Below are 18,050 nucleotides of genomic sequence, written 5' to 3' on the forward strand. Positions count from 1 at the left end.
AGCAAACTGTAGAAAATTCTCCAAGAGATGGGATTACCAGACCCCCTGACCTGCCTCCGGAAAAATATGTATGCAGGTCAAGAAGCAACAGTTAGAACTGGACATGAAAAAACAGACTGGTTCCAAATTGGGAAAGGAGTAGTCAAGGCTGTATATTGTCATTCCTGCTTATTTAACTTATATGCAGAGTACATCATGCGAAATGCTGGGCCGGAGGAAGCACCATCGGGAATCAAGATTGTCAGAAGAAAATATCAACAACCTCAGATACACAGATGACACCACCCTTATGGCAGAAAGCGAAGAAGAACTAAAGAGCCTCTTGATGAAAGTGAAAGTGGAGAGTGAAAAAGCTGGCTTAAAACTCAACATTCAGAAAACAAAGATCATGTCATCTGGTCCCATCACTTCGTGTCAAATAGATGGGGAAACAACGGAAACAGTGAGAGACTTTATTTTTAGGGGCTCCAAAATCACTGCAGATGGTGACTGCAGCCATGAAATTAAAAGACACTTGCTCCTTGGAAGAAAAGCTATGATCAACCTAGACAGCATATTCAAAAGCAGAGACATTACTTTGCCGACAAAGGTCCTTCTAGTCAAAGCTATGGTTTTTCCACTAGTCATGTATGGATGTGAGAGTTGCACTATAAAGAAAGCTGACAGCTGAAGAATTGATGCTTTTGAACTGTGGTGTTGGAAAAGATTCTTGAGAGTCCCTTGGACTGCAAGAAGACCCAACCAGTCCATCTTAAAGGAAATCAGTACTGTATATTCATTGGAAGGACTGATGCTGAAGCTGAAACTCCAATACTTTGGCCGCATGATGCTAAGAACCTACTCATTTGAAAAGACTCTGATGCTGGGAAAGATTGAAAGTGAGAGGAGAAGGGGATGACACAGGATGAGATGGTTGGATGGCATCAGCGACTCAATGGACATGAGTTTGAGTAAACTCCGGGAATTGGTGATGGACAGGGAAGCTTGGTGTGCTGCAGTCCATGTGGTCTCAGAGTTGGATGGGACCAAGTGACTGAATTGAACTGAGACCTGATCCTATAGACTACTCCGGGGAGCTACTAGCCATATGTTGCTATTTACATTTTAATTAAAATTAAATTAAAATCCAACTCCTGCTGCTGCTGCTGCTAAGTCACTTCAGTAGTGTCCGACTCTGTGAGACCCCATAGATGGCAGCCCACCAGGCTCCCCCGTCCCTGGGATCCTCCACGCAAGAACACTGGAGTGAGTTGCCATTTCCTTCTCCAATGCATGAAAGTGAAAAGTGAAGTCTCTCAGTCGTGTCCTACTCTTAGCGACCCCATGTACGGCAGCCCACCAGGCTCCTCCATCCATGGCATTTTCCAGGTTGCACTAATCACATTTGAAGGGCTTAATTGCCACAAGTGTTTGGTAGTTACCGTTTTGGACAGAGCAGATATAGTACACGAATATATTTGCAGGAAGTTCTGTTGGATAACACTGCTATAGGAAGTGTGTGGGAAGTATAAAACGTCCTTGGGCAGAGGATTGATATGGTCACATTTTGTTTAAAAACATCACCCTGATGGCAACACTGAGTGGTTTGGAGGAGAGGGAAAGGGGGATTTTAAGAGGGAAGCAATCACAGGACTCCCCCAGCTGAGACTGCCCTTTTGGAAACCTGCAGTTGCAGTTCTATGGAGTAGAAGGAGTCCAGGTGATGAAATCAGCCAGCCCATCACTCATAGTGTGACTTATGCTAATTAGGTAACTTCTTCATACCTCTGTTCCTCATCTATGTAATGGGTATAATGATGCCCAGCTTCTCAGGGTTATTGGGAGAATCAAATAAACATACCTGAAGAGATCTGACCTTATACAAACTAAGAACTTGAAGTGTTTTGTTCCCTATTTGAAAGCTCATTTCTGGGGTTCCCTAGTGTTCCAGTGGTTAAGAATCCGCCTTGTAATGTAAGGAATGCTGGTTTGATTCCTGGTCAGGGAAGATACCACATGCTGCTGAGAACTACCTACAATAGCCCTTTGTAATAGGATAAGGTACCTTGGCAGGGTTTCTGACAACAAAGCAAACTCTGACTTACTGAACACCCATTCATATTTACCAGTTTTTACATCTTTTACTTGCTAAGAACAAGACAAATAATAACAAAAACAGAAGCAAAGTAATAATAACAGCAACAATAAAAATGACTGCATATTGGTTATTTCACTTGATGTTGACTTTGTGACCATGCACTCCCTTCATATACAGGGTTTATGTGTACATCTCTGTAAGTGGAATTCCTCATTGCTTTATAATTGTCTGTTTACAACTTGGCCTCCCTACTAATCTCTATGTTGTTGTTGAGTTGCTAAGTCTTGTCTGACACTTTTGCGACCCCATAGACTGTAGCCCGCCAGGCTTCTCTGTCCATAGAATTTTCAAGGCAAGAATACTGGAGTGGGTTGCCATTTCCTTCTCCAGGGATCTTCCCGACCCAAGGGCTGAAGATGCCTCTCCTACTTTGGCAGGTGGGTTCTTTACCACTGAGTCACCAGGGAAGCTCACTAATCTCTACAAGCCACTTAAAAATTATAAAATATAACGTATGTATACCTAGTGAATTGATTACTACAGTCAAGCTAGTTAATATATCACCTCCTCACATAGCTTTTTTTGTGATGAGCGCACCTGAAATACTCCTAGCACATTTCCAGTATTCAATACAGTGTTAACAACTATAGTCATCATGCTGTACATTAGATCTCTAGATTTATTCATCCTACATAACCGGAAATTTGTACCCTTTGACTAACATCTCCTCATCTCTCCTCTTCATCTCCACTACCCCAACCCTGGTAACCACCATTCTATACTCTGTTTCTACAAATTTGATTGTTCTACTTTCCACATAAGTGAGATCATGGAGTATTTGTCTTTCTGTGCCTGGCTTATTTCGTTCAGCATAATGTCCTTCAGTTTCACCCATATCATAAATGACAGGATTTCCTTCTTTTTAAACACTGTTGTAATATTCCATTATACATATACTGTTTTTACTGTTTTCTATAATGGCTATAACAATTTACGTTTCCACCATCAACGTGCAAGGATTCCCTTTTCTCAACATGCTCACCAATGCTTATTTTTTTTTTTATCTCTTTGATAATAGCCATTCACTCAGGTGTGAGGTATCTCCTTGTGGTTATAATTTGCATTTTGCTGATGATTAGTGATGTTGAGCCTCTTTTCATATATCTATTGACCATTTGTACATCTTCTGAGAAATGTCTCTTCAGATCCTTTGTCAAATTTCAAACCAGGTTTCTTGCTATCAAGTTGAGTTCCATATATATATATATATACTTTAGATATTAACTCCTTATCAGATGTATTATTTGGAAACATTTTCTCCCATTCTGTAGGTTGTCTCTTCACTCTGTTGTTTTGTTTGCAGCACAGAAAACTTTTAGTTTGATGCAATCCTCTATCAGCCACTTAAGGACTGAAGCTGCCTCTCCTACTTTGGCAGGTGGGTTCTTTACCACTGAGCCACCAAGGAAGCTCACTAATCTCTACAAGAGGAGGATACTCGGTCGCATCCTACTCTTTGTGACACTGTGGACTGTAGTCTTCCAGGCTCCTCTGTCCATGGAATTTTCCAGGCAAGAATACTGGAGTGGGTTGCCATTTCCTACTCTATAGCATCTTCCCCACCCAGGTATCGAACCCGCGTCCTCTTGCACCTCCTGCATTAGCAGTCAGATTCTTTACCACTGCGCCCCCTGGGAAGCTCTCACTTGAGGGCAGGGATTGTATAATACTCATCTCTGTTTTCCCAATGTTCAAGCAATGGATTGGCACAAAGTCATACTAAGTAAATGGTTGATGTATGTAAATAAGTAAATGAGTGTGTGCTGTGACATTATTATCTCGTGAGAAGGTGTCTGTCAGAGGGAAAACACTATGCATAAAGGAGACAGTTTGAAACTCAGTTCCTGCCTCGGTTGGTTGGCCCTAGACAAGCCTTTTTAACCTTTTGGTAAAATCCTTATATGTAAAATCCAGTGATAATATCTCACTAATAGGCTTGTTATAAGGAATAAATTGATGCTCTGAACATAATGCGCTGCACACAGTGGTCACGCACTAAAAAATAGCTATTATCAATTATTATGAGGCAACTGAATGTCAGGAAGAGGGTCATTCAGCTTTTAAATAGAGGTTGGAAGTCAGATTTCCATGTCCTGTGCTAGACCCATGAATTAATCAGGCGGATTTCAGTCCCTGCTGCGGCTTAGTTGTTCAGTCGTGTCCGACTCTCCGCAGCCCCAAGGACTGTAGCCTGCCAGGCTCCTCTGTCCATAGGATTTTCCGGGCAAGAATACTAGAATGGGTTGCCATTCCCTTCTCCAGGGGATCTTCCCCACCCAGTTATAGAACCGCATCTCTTGCGCCTCCTGCAACGGCAGGCAGATTCTTTACCTCTCGTGTTACCTAGTGTGAGAACTTTCGCAATTAAACACGGGAAAGAGAAATTAACAAATAGTTAATATATAGTGAGTGAAGTGAAAGTCGATCAGTCGTGACCGACTTTTTTGAGACCTCACGGACTATACAGTCCATGGAATCCTCCAGACCAGAATCCTGGAGTGGGTAGCCGTTCCCTTCTCCAGGGGATCTTCCCAACCCAGGGATCGAAACCAGGTCTCCCGCACAGCTGAGCCGCAAGGGAAGCCCAAGAATACGGAGTGGGTAGCCTTTCCCTTTTCCAGCGGATCTTTCCGACCCAGGAATCGAACCGGGTTCTCCTGCATTGCAGGCGGATTCTTTACCAACTGAGCTATCAGGTTTCAGGGAAACCGATAATATATAGTATGGCAGATCAAATAGCCGAATTGTCTGCAAATTATTGGGGGCAAAACAGAGACGGCAGTTATTTCTGCCTGGAGAAGTAGTAGTGAAAGTGACATTTGAGCTGTAAGGAGAACGGAGACAGAGTATTTCTAGACCTTGAGTCTCAGAAGCTGCCGGAACCAAGGTGCTACAGGAGTTGAGTGAGTCTCGGTCGGATATTGTTGCCGGACTGGATCGAGGCCGTTCCGTCAGTGTTTTCAGACACCCTAGGGTCGCGGCTTGTTGAGCCCGTCTTCATCTGGCAAAAGTACGGGCCACGCTGCCAGCAAGGATGAACGGAGCACTAGGAAAGGTAATGCAGTCCATCCAAGCTGGGCACGGGAGAGGTGGTGAGAAGAGCGGAGCTGGGAAGGGGCGGCGGGGCTATAACGCGGCTGCCGACATCCGGGTAAGAGACTTGGGCAAGAACAAGCTCTTCCCGGCAGCACGTGCGGCGCCCTGTCAAAGGGTTGCGCTTTCTCCTCTGTTCCGGGGAGGATTTGGCTGCGGTAACCCGCGCGCCACGCCCCCACCGTGCTACCCTCGCCGCACATTGGCCTGGAAAGAGAGATCTGCAATGGGTATCACCCGTATACGTCCAGATAGTATCTATGACCTTCAGCAGGTCATTTTATTTTTGCTTTAAGTCATCAACTTCCAGATTTTTTTCTAAGAATACCGTTTTGACTCGTTGAACAGATTGGGATGTGAGGCTACTTGGCGATAGGGAAGCGTAATAATAAAAAGAACGTTTTGACTTACAAAGCCTTAGTTACGTGACTGCAGTAAAACCGTTATGAACCACCATAAAGCATTCCTTTGCCCTCTTAACAGATTAAAATTGTGCTTTTTCAGTTGTATCATACTGTTTAGAATAATGACTTTGTTTTCTAGCAATTTATGTTAAAATTTTATTTGAGGAATTAATTTGGAGACTATACCTCCATGATACATATACATCAACATGATCATTGTCGCTCACGGATCTACTAGTCCTTACTTTGGGGGAGCCCCTGAATGTCTCTAGCTTTGTTTCCTTGAGATCCCAAACCTCACTTTATTCTTAACGAAATAACTCCCAGTTGTTCACTTTAGCCAGATTGTGAGAATTTGACTAGATCTGGTGAAAGGGATTATAGGAAGAAAAAAAAAAAACTGGAAAGTTTCTAAATGTGTTAAAGACGGTCAGATTGGTGACTCCAAGCTCCTACTCTAAAAGCTTTGAATCTGAGGAATGCTGCTGAAAGGGAGGGTTCATTGTTCTAGGTGTACTGTTTTTAGCCATTCTACCCCCATGGACAGAGGAGTCTGGCGGGCTGCAGTCCATGGTGTAACAGAAAGTTGGACACGACTGAGCGACTAAGCACAGCACACAACACACATACTCCTGAAGAACCCATGGAAATCTGTCATAGGCTATCACCTTAAGATGTAAGAGTATATAGGGCCCCTCTGAGTCCGATGCCACTCTTCCCTTCCAGATTCCTTTGTTACTGATTTCCCTATTCTATTCTGACCTGTCGCTTTTGACCAGGTAGTGTCTTCTTTATTTACCCAATACTGAATTCCTAATCTTTGATCTCCAGGAGCTTTCTCAGAATGCCCTTACTTTTTCATCAGCTCCAAATGCTCCATTTTCAAAGTGCAGCTCAGATCTCTTTTCCTTAAAACCTTTCAGACCATTCTAGCCAAAGTGCTTGTTTATTTTTTGAACTCTTAGCTGGTATTACCTTTTGGCACCTAATCATATGCAGTCTTGTATTTGTCTGTCTGAAGTGTTAGTTGATACTTTACATTTATGGGGTTTGCATCAGAGCTGTGTTCTACTTCTTGCTAGCTGTGTGGCCTTAGGCAGGTAATTTGGCCTCTCTGCTTCAGTTTCTTATATGTAAAATGCAAGTGATAATGCCTATCATATGGAATTATAAAAATTATAGAAAAAATGTCAGTAAGAGTATTTTGTGTGAAGAACTATACAAATAGGAATGTTAACATCATTCTGTAGCTAATGAACTGCTTTCATTTTCATAATTTCATTTAATCTCACTGTGAGATAATCTTGGCCGGCACAACAAATAAAGAGATGGAAACTACTGGTACAATACCTGATACATAATAGTTCTCAAATGCTTTACCAAATGCCTGTATGAATGAATGCTTTGCTTATAGGTCAATAGTCTCTTTTGTGGTAGTATTGAGATTGGAGCCTAGATTTTCTATCCTTCCTAAAACCCCACTGCCTTTCCTTTTCTGAGTATTTTACATCTCCCTAATTTGATAATAATCTTGGTTTCCTTCATCTGTGAAATGAGGAATGAGAACCTTCCTTGATCTTCCCAGCTGTCAGTCCTTCATTTCTTTGTGACCTGTGCAGCCCATTATACTGATCTCTCATTGCAATATAATAAGTAATTTGCACATCTGCTTTCCTCATTAGAAAGATTGTGGGTGGGCAATTGTATTTTCTTCATGTCTGTAGGTACCCAACCTACAGTATACTTGGCCTAAAGTTGCTGATATTGTTCATCACTAAGTCAAGTTTGACTCTTTGCAGTCTCATGGACTGTAGCAGGCCAGCCTCTGTCCTCCCCTGTCTCCCGGAGTTTGCTCAGATTCATATCCACTGAGTCAGTGATCATATCCTATGATCATATCATAGCTATCTTATCCTCTGCCATCCCTTTCTTCCTTTGCCTTCAATCTTTTCCATCATCAAGGGTCTTTTCCAACGAGTTGGCTCTTTTCATATAAATGAAATCATATAGTATGTGATGCCAAATATTTTTTAAGAGACTTGCCAAAGATCATACAGCTAGTAACACAGAGGAGCTGATATTCAAACCCAGGTCTGTGTGAATCTCTAATTTGTGTTTCTAACTGCTATAACAACTCAGGGCAAAGACAGGCTTTGATAGTCACCATATTATACATATTCAGAAGAATGGCCAAAGGAAAAACTACAAACAAAAGCAATTTTGAAAGAACTTAGGAAAAGGTCAGTTCAAACATCACTTACTAGGTATGTGCATCAGGTATGTTAATTCATCTTTCTGAGCTTTGGTTTCCTCACAGTAAAATGGGGGTATAAATACCTGCTTCATAGAATGGTTGCGAGGGTTAATGGAAATCATGTTTGGCATATAGCAAGTACTCAAAAAATGGTAGAACTGTTTAGGCTATTATTATTATATGAATTTTGCTGCTGTTAGTTGCTATTGTATTTTTGAGAGATAGTATGGCAGAATGGGCTTCCCTGGTGGTGCAGTGGTGAAGAATCTTCCTGCCAGTGCAGGAAACACAAGAGACATGAGTTCAGTTCCTGGGTCAGAAAGATCCCTGGAGTAGGAAATAGCAACCTGCTCCAATATTTTAGCCTGGAAAATCCCATAGACAGAGGAGCCTGGTGAGCTATAGTCCATGGGGTTGCAAAGAGTCAGACACCACTGAGCAGCTGAGCACGCATGTATACAAACACACACACACACACCCCAGAATGAAAAACATGGACTTTGGAGTTAGACTTGGTTTGAATTCTTGGCATGTCTTAGCAAACCTAAAACTCTGGCAACTTAAAAGCTTTTGTTTTTTTCCTCTATCATTCCAGTTCAGTTCAGTCGCTCAGTCATGTCCAACTCTTTGTGACCCCATGAACTGCAGCACACCAGGCCTCCCTGTCCATCATCAACTCCCGGAGTTCACTCAAACTCATGTGCATGAGTCAGTGATGCCATCCAACCAATTCATCCTCTGTCGTCCCCTTCTCCTCCTTCTTCTCCTGCCCCCAATCCCTCCCAGCATCAGAGTCTTTTCCAATGAGTCAACTCTTTGCATGAGGTGGGCAAAGTACCGGAGTTTCAGCTTTAGCATCATTCTTTCCAAAGAAATCTGAGGGCTGATCTCCTTCAGAATGGACTGGTTGGATCTCCTTGCAGTCCAAGGGACTTTCAAGAGTCTTCTCCAACACCACAGTTCAAAAGCATCAATTCTTCAGTGCTCAGCTTTCTTCACAGTCCAACTCTCACATCCATACATGACCACTGGAAAAACCATAGCCTTGACTAGATGGACCTTTGTTGGCAAAGTAATGTCTCTGCTTTTTAATAGCTGTCTAGGTTGGTCATAACTTTCCTTCCAAGGAGTAAGCGTCTTTTAATTTCATGGCTGCAATCATCATCTGCAGTGATTTTGGAGCCCCAAGAAATAAAGTCTGTCACTGTTTCCACTGTTTTCCCATATATTTCCCATGAAGTGATGGGACCAGATGCCATGATCTTAGTTTTCTGAATGTTGAGCTTTAAAACCAACTTTTTTACTCTCCTCTTTCACTTTCAACAAGAGGCTCTTTAGTTCCTCTTCACTTTCTGCCATAAGGGTGGTGTCATCTGCATTTCTCAGGTCATTGATATTTCTCTGGGCAATCTTGATTCCAGCCTGTGCTTCCTCCAGCCCAGCATTTCTCATGATGTACTCTGCATATAAGTGAAATAAGCAGGGTGACAATATACAGCCTTGACGTACTCCTTTTCCTATTTGGAACCAGTCTGTTGTTCCATGTCCAGTTCTAACTGTTGCTTCCTGACCTGCATACAGATTTCTCAAGAGGCAGGTCAGGTGGTCTGGTATTCCCATCTCTTTTAGAATTTTCCACAGTTTATTGTGATCCGCACAGTCAAAGGCTTTGGCATAATCAATAAAGCAGAAGTAGATGTTTTTCTGGAACTCTGTTGCTTTTTTGATGACCCAAGGGATGTTGGCAGTTTGATCTTAGGTTTGTCTGCCTTTTCTAAAACCAGCTTGAACATCTGTAAGTTCATGGTTCACGTATTGTTGAAGCCTGGCTTGGAGACTTGAGCATTTCTTTACTAGTGTGTGAGATGAGTGCAATTGTGCGGAAGTTTGAGCATTCTTAGGCATTGCCTTTCTTTGGCACTGGAATGACCACTTACCTTTTCCAGTCCTGTGGCCACTGCTGAGTTTTCCAAATTTGCTGGCATATTGAGTGCAGCACTTTCATGGCATCATCTTTTAGGATTTGAAATAGCTCAACTGAAATTCCATTACCTCCATTAGCTTTGTTCGCAGTGATGCTTCCTAAGGCCCATTTGACTTCACATTCCAGGATGTCTAGCTCTAGGTGAGTGATTACACCATTGTGATTATCTGGGTCATGAAGATTTTTTTATATAGTTCTGTGTATTTTTGCCACCTCTTCTTAATATCTTCTACTTCTGTTAGGTCCATACCATTTCTGTCTTTTATTGTTCCCATCTTTGCATGAAATGTTCCGTTCGTATCTCTAATTTTCTTGAAGAGATTGCTTGTCTTTCCCATTCTTATTGTTTTCCTCTATTTCTTTGCATTGATTGCTGAGGAAGGCTTTCTTATCTCTCCTTGCTATTCTTTGGAACTCTGCATTCAGATGCTTATATGTTTCCTTTTTTCCTTTGCTTTTTGCTTCTCTTCTTTTCACAGCTATTTGTAAGGCCTCCCCAGACAGCCATTTTGCTTTTTTGCATTTCTTTTCCACGGGGATGGTCTTGATTCCTGTCTCCTGTACAATGTCATGAACCTCTGTCCGTAGTTCATCAGGCACTCTATCAGATCTAGTCCCTTAAATCTATTTCTCACTACCACTGTGTAATCATAAGGGATTTGATTTAGGTCATACCTGAATGGCCTAGTGGTTTTCCCTACTTTCTTCAGTTTAAGTCTGAATTTGGTGATAAGGAGTTCATGATCTGAACCACAGTCAGCTCCCAGCCTTGTTTTTGCTGACTTTGTAGAGCCTCTCCATCTTTGGCTGCAAAGAATATAATCAGTCTGATTTCAGTGTTGACCATCTGGTGATGTCCATGTGTAGAGTGTTCTCTTGTGTTGTTGGAAGAGGGTGTTTATTATGACCTGTGCATTCTCTTGGCCAAACTCTATTAGCCTTTCCCCTGCTTCCTTCTGTACTCCAAGGCCAAATTTGCCTGTTACTCCAGGTGTTTCTTGACTTCCTACTTTTGCATTCCCATCCCCTATAATGAAAAGGACATCATTATATAAATTATATTTTTCCTCTATAAAAAGAGGCAATTATTTCAATTCCTGTAGTAGAGGATTGATGAAAAATTGAGCAAAGTGCTTAGAACAAAGGTTACTCTGTGATAGTAACAATGCTATTTTAAGTAATATTTGTTAGTATACAGATATATTCTGTTAATACTCATAGAACAGCTCTCAGGTGCTTGCCTCATGGGACCCTTACCCACTACTGTCACCACCCACCCCAGGACTCTGGTGTCTGAAGCTACTCACACACTATAGCTTTTGCCCCATGACTGGTTCTTAAGTCGCTGTGTAGTCCTTTCCCAGTTCCTGACTCCCAAGCTTATGGGACAAGTGTTTTTGTAACCTGCTGGGGCATTTATGTCCTCATTCATTCATTCACTAGAGTCACTGGCCTCCTCTTCCATTTGCTCCAGAGCTGGAGCTGCTCTTCTTTGCTGTCTGGGGAGAGAGAATATTTGTGGATACAGTCCCAGAATAGATTACTTTTGTCCTGGTAAATAATGCTGAGCATTGTAGGGAAGAGGAAGCACATTTCCCAGAGCTGAAAGGAAGAGTTCATGCCATAATTTGGTTGTCTTCCAGACAGTTGTCCACCCTTAAAAAGGGTTGGCTTTTAGATAATTAAATTCATAGCAGTTATGGAGACTCAGAAATCTGAACATTTAAAGTGAGGAAAGATCAGTCTTACCTAACTCTTTCTTCCCATCCAATACCTCTTCTGTATGAAGTGACCCATTTAAGAGTACTTTCTGTTCACTCTGATTTCTGTTCTGTTTGTTGTGGTTGATAGATCTTGGCCCTGGAGGGACCTTAGAGTCATTGGCTCTAACTCCAGAGAGGGGAAAATTACTGACCAAGGTATGGTGGCCAGTGGTAGGGGAGCCAGCTGGAGCCCCTGTGACTGCTCTTTTTTGCTGGCCAACATTAGGTTAAGAATATTGTACACATGTTTACAGAGTCTTTTAGTATCTGGTTTAATTATAGTTTTTAGGATTGTCTATATACTTTGTCCTTCCTTCTGTCTATTCATATCCCAATTTCATGACCTCACATTCTCTGGGAGCCCTTTCCTAAATTTGAACATTTCCCTCCTGATTTCCTAAGCACTAACACCTTCATTTATGGGAGAGAGGGTGTAGAATAGGGGAAAATTACAGGCTTTGGAGTCAGAAACCTAATATCCTATGCTAGTTCTGATAGTAGCTGTCTGACTTTGTTACAATTAAAGTTACTTAATCATACTTAATCTCAGTTTCCCCAACTGTAAAATGGGATAATAATACTTATCTGGTAGTGAAATTATGATTTAGACACATAGTAGGTGCTCAACAAAATAGATGTGGGTAGTAATCAATGGTAGCAATGATTAGCAGTCATTCACTCCTTCCTAATCATTTATTTATTTATTAAAGCAATGGTGTGCCTGAGAGGAAGATGACATGACTCTTGCCTTTGAGGATCTCTTGTTTTAGCATAGTGGTTTGTGGGGGATATTAAGAGTTTCAGTGAATCTCTTGAAGTAGTATGTAAACTTTTTTTCCTCCCTCACTTTATTTGGTTCTACATCTTGGATTTTTTTTCCTGAATTTTTAAAAATTGAAGTATAGTAGGTTTACAGTATAGTAGGTTTATAGTATGTTTCAGGTGTATAGCAAAGTGACTCGGTTATAGACGCATATTAATATATACGTATTCTTTTTCAGATTCTTTTCCATTATAGGTTATTAGAAGATTTTGAATATAATTCTCTGTGCTCAGTATGCAGCCTTTTGTATATTTGTGTCTATATATGTCTGGGGAGAAGGTTCATGACTTTGGGCAGATTCTCAGTAATATCTGTAACATCTCCAAAGCTAGAGAACTCCTTGCCATTAACACCCAGATTTCCTGCTAAAGGTATCAGTTGTTTGTGCCACCTATTTTGACTTAATCATATGATGCTGTGGTATTACTTAGCTGTTTAATACAAATGTATGTTCATATCTCCAGCCATTCAAACTCCTATAAAACGGCAGTCGTGCTTACATTTTTAAAAAGGCTTTATTGAGATATGTCATATGCCATACAATTTGCCCATTTAAAGTGTACGATTCAATGACTTTTAATATATTCAGGATTGTGTAACCGTCACTACTAGCAATTTTAGAATGTTTTTATCACCCCAGAAAGAAGTCCCAAAGATGTCCCATATCCCTTAATTGTCATCCCCAGCTTCCCAGACCCTCCAAACCAAGGCAACCACTAGTCTTTCTTTTTCTATAGATTTGCTATTCTGGATATTTCATATAAATGGAGTCATACAATACTGGCCCTTTGTGACTGTCTTCTTTTATTTAGCATAATGGTTCCAAGGTCATTCATATTGTTACATTTTGTTCTTCTAGTCCCTTTCATAGTGCCACAATAGTTGGCACCTATTAGGCTTTTAAAAAATAAACTTTATGGGAGGGGGGTTCATGTTTGGGAACTCATGTACACCCGTGGTGGATTCATGTCAATGTATGGCAAAACCAATACAGTATTGTAAAGTAAAATAAAGTAAAAATTAAAATAAAAATAAATAAATAAATGAAATTTAAAAAAATAAAAAATAAACTTTAGAGGACTTTGCTGGTGGTCCAGTGGTTAGGATTCTGTGCTTCCACTGCAGGGGGCAGGGGTTCGATCCCTGGTGGGGAAACTAAGATCCCACGTGCCATGCCTCACAGCCAAAAAAGCAAAACAAAACTTTAGAATAGTTTTAGAATTACAGAAAAGTTGCAACGACAATACTGGATATACTCCATATCCGATTTTCCCTATTATATTTGTATGGTATACTTTTTATAATTAATGAACTGATATTGATATATTATTATCAAGTCCATGTTTCACTAATATTTCTTTCATTAAAAAAAAATCTAGGGTCCTTTTTCTGTTCTAGAATCCTACCTAGTATATTACATTTAGTCATGTCTGCTTAGACTCTTCTTGTCTATGACAGTTTCTCAGACTTTCCTTTGTTTCTGAAGGGTTTTACACATAATGGACTTAACACATACATGTTGAAGGAATTGAAACTGTTATCATAGTGGACAGGATTTTCTCTTTATGTTGTGGAACCTTAAGGCCATTTATTGCTTACTATCTAGTTCCTTTATAAAAAGACCTCCTCTATGTTAAGGACTACCTTAGTAAAGCTGTACCAGTGATCTTTTGAGTGAGTGCCAGCAGGGCAGAGTGAGATAGAAATAACTGGGTTATTAGGGGTAAGATTGGGAAGGGAGGCTGCCACTGCAACTACCTCCTTTCATTATAATTATTTTGTTCATGTTGGTATAGTTGTTATTATTGTTGTTACTATTAAAAGAGACAGTATTCTGTAATAGAGACATAGTCTTTGGAGTAAAGCAGTCGTTTTAGCCACTAGTTAGCTGTAATTTCCTGGAATATAACTTTTGTGGGCCTTAGTTGCTTCACCTGTAGAATTGCCTTGCAGTGTTTTGAGAATTAGAATTCAAAGTCCCTTGCATGGTGCCTGTGCTTGACATATGCATAATGGTTGTTGATATTAGAAAATATAAATCAAATTAGAAAGGGGAAATAGGGTGAATTAAAAAAAAGCAGCCCCCAAAAGGGGGGCTTCTATTTTTCCAGCATTTTCTGTGGTGGGTGAAATAGGAAAGAACATGGCCTTGATTTGCCTGCATGTTTAGTATTAACTGTAGAGAAGCTTCTTTGCTAGACAAGAGACTTGGGTTTTGTTTTGGTTTGTGTGCTGTGGGTTTCTAGCCTCTTGGTGAAGAGGTACTTGGAGGTCTGTGAATGCTTATGGTTTGTCTAATGTGGCTGTTTTGCTATAGGTGCTGTATCTGAAGAATAACACCATTTTTAAGCAAGCCTTTTCCCTCTTGAGGTAAGGATATTAATAACAGTAATTAAATATAGCTAATATTTGCATCCCACTAGAATGTTCACACAGTATTCTTCTTTCATCATCTCCCCTTACATGTTTCTTAAGCATCTCAAGTATTAACTCCCCTGCCAACTTACTCCTTCCCCATTCTCGGTAAATGACAACTCCAATTATCTAGTTGCAGAGGACAGAATCTTTGGAGTCATGCTTGATACTGTTGTTTCTCTTACTCTACATCTAATTCCTGGACAAATCCCATCAGCCTTACTTTTGAAATATGTTCTGATAACACAAGGCTATTGTAAGAACCACTTTACTGGTAGTTTCTCTTGTCTCAGTTTCACTTCTTCCCATTCATTCCTCACCAGAGTTAACTTTCCAAAACAAACCTGATCACATCACTTTTGTGATTAAACTCTACCAGGAGCTTCCCACTGCCTTCGCAGAGCAAAGACCAAACTCCTCGCCGCAGGTTATGAGGTCTTCATAACCTGGTGTAACCTGGTCCCTGGTTGCCTCTTTTGCCCTGCCCCCTTCCCTGCTGCTGAAATGCCACTCACGCCCACCTGCTTGGTGTTTCCAGATATACTGCTTTCATATCTCTGCCTAGAATGCTTTTTCTGTAAGGCTAAACAATTGAGAATAGTTCTTTGTTTTTAAAAACTCAGCTCCAGTAGTTTCATCCCCTGGTAGAAATCATCACACTTTCCTATGTATTCCACTAAATCTTGTATGTGTTTTTGCTCTGTACCAGGACTATATTGTAGCTCATACCTGTTTACACATCTCTCTTCCAACTAGACCATAGATAGAGATATTTTACTTACTTTTGCATCTTCAGGACCTAACACATTGTCTGCCCCATAGTAAGTACTTAATAATATTTATGGAAAGAAGAGAAGGATAGAATAAGGAAAAGTGGTGTTGACATATCTATAATGAGGAACATACAAGTTTTGGTAGCTGTGCAAATAAAATGTGCATATCTAACTGTACTGAACATGCTTTCTCCCTCTTTTTAGGTTCAGAACTTCAGGAGAGAATCCCATCTGTTCTGCAGGTAAGCAATTATTTCCTGATGTGGTCTAGTTGATTTAAGTGACCCTCTAGCACTAGTATAATTTTGTCTGAAAAGTTGCCAAATATATCTTCTGGAAGATTGGCTGGGACCAAGTCCTACCCCTCGCATCGAATTGATCAGTGGGCAAGAACATAAATTGTGAGTTAAGAGCAAGAGTTCTGTAGCAGGTTTAGATTACAGCTCTCACACATACTGTTCTGTGACCTTTAACTACCTCTCTATGACTTGGTCTTCTCACTTTAAAAAATGAGGGGAATTTATAGTACAAACTACAGTGAATTATTTGAACATTCAGTGAGGTGAAACATATAAAGTGCTCAAAAATGTTAACTATTGTTATTATTATTATTGCTACTCTTCCAGACCTGTCTTTCATGTCCATTATCTACCAGGCTAAGGCTTTTTCTACACGATTTTATCCAAAATAAATCCATTCAATCTGGTTAACTCAATGAATTTCAATGTTTTAATCCTATTACTTGCCATTTTTACTTTATTATGTGACAGATTTCAAAGCAGCCATTAGATAATGACATCTGTTATATGACTAAAGAGTATCAGAAACAGGGAATCCCCTGGTGGTCCAGTGGTTAGGAATCTTCACTTCGACTGTAGGGAGCATGGTTTTGATACCTAGTTGGGGAACTTTATTAGATCCTACAAGCCACATGGTGTGGCCAAAAAAAAAAAGTATCAGAAATAAAAGAATGGGAGTAAGGAATGGAACTAACATTTACTGAGTGCTTATTATGTGCCATGCATGACCTAAGTTTTACATCTCTTAATTATTTTGGACAATGGCAGCAATGTGTAGAGAATCACCACTTCCACCAGACCTAAAGCCCAACCTCTCAAAATATGTGCTTCTTTTTATTTATTCATTCTCTCAGCAGATATTTATTGGACTAGGCTGCGTTTTAGGTGCTGGGGGTACAAAATTAAGATGATATGGTCCTTGCCATTAGAAAACTTACAGTGTTGTAAGAAATATTTTTTTCTTATTTTCTTATTTTTTCCAAGAATAATATAATGAACACTTCTAGAGCCATCACTTAAATTCAACTGTAGTTAACATTTTGTCAGGTTCAGCTTTCTTGATCAGATGTTATGATGTTTCATTCCTAATACTTAAGCATGCATTTCTAGAAACAAGGATATTCTTACCATTCTATTAGAGAACCACAATAGCATTATCTCCTTGAAGAAAATTAATAATAATGCCTCAGTGCCATCTAATACTCTATCTACTTCCTTGAGTGTCCCCCAAAAGTCTTTTATGAGATTGTTTATAACCAAGAGCCCAAAGAAGGGTCATGCTTTGCATTTTGCTATAATGTCACCTTTAATATAGAACAGTTCTTTCACTATTTTATTTCGGCCGCAGATGCTTTTTGATTAGGCTAGACTGACTTATAGAATGCCCTTGCTTTTTAATTTGTCTGATTATTTTCTTGTGGTATTTTATGACATGTTCTTCTGTCCCCTTCCTGCAAACTGGAAGTTAGATCTAAAATTCTCACTAGATTTAAATTAAATAGTTTTAGCAAGAAAACTTAATAATTGATGCTCTGAATTTTATATTACATCCTATCAGGAAGGAAAAAAGAGCTAAGAAAATCTGATCATAAAAGTGAAAAGCATGCATTTTAGAGAATATGGAAAATAAATACTACACACACACACACACAAAGAAACTGAAGGAAATGAAGAAAATAAAAATCACTTGTAATCCTAGCCTATCCTCCAGAAATTATTGCTTAACATAGGTATATCTTTTCTAGCCTAGGTATATCTTTTTCTAGCCTTTTCTCTTTCTCTTTCTGTCTCTATCTCTGTGTGTATATATGTATTTTTTTGTCTTGCAGTAATGGGAACAAATTATATATAATGCTTCATAATCTGCTTTTTTCCTCCACTTAATCTATGGTGAATATGTTTCCACTATAATAAATAAATATTCTACATACTTGTTTTGAATATACTGCCTTAAATGAAACAATTTGTAGGGTAAGAATCTGAGTCTGGTGTTTGAATATGTTAAGTTGGAGTGCTTATGAGGAAAATATGCTAAGTAGTCCACTGGAGACACTGATCTTGAGCTCAAAATATAGGCCTGCGTTGAAACTGAATTTGAAAGTCAT

At 39.9% G+C, this 18,050-nt stretch overlaps 1 protein-coding gene across 2 annotated transcripts in view; it reads left to right on the forward strand.

Annotated features, from left to right (window-relative positions):
* Positions 1-5,077: 5,077 nt before the first annotated feature.
* The window catches only part of MRPL48 (mitochondrial ribosomal protein L48), a 50,562-nt gene continuing 37,589 nt past the window's right edge, over positions 5,078-18,050 (forward strand). For both annotated transcript variants that reach the window (XM_068989026.1, XM_068989028.1), the window contains exons 1-3: positions 5,078-5,192; positions 14,776-14,828; positions 15,851-15,888. In XM_068989026.1, the coding sequence (XP_068845127.1) occupies positions 5,172-5,192; positions 14,776-14,828; positions 15,851-15,888 (112 nt within the window). In that variant the 5' untranslated portion in view covers positions 5,078-5,171. The remainder of the gene's footprint in view (positions 5,193-14,775; positions 14,829-15,850; positions 15,889-18,050) is intronic.

Source organism: Capricornis sumatraensis, chromosome 16 (assembly GCF_032405125.1).
Source record: "Capricornis sumatraensis isolate serow.1 chromosome 16, serow.2, whole genome shotgun sequence".
Classification (NCBI taxonomy): domain Eukaryota; kingdom Metazoa; phylum Chordata; class Mammalia; order Artiodactyla; family Bovidae; genus Capricornis; species Capricornis sumatraensis.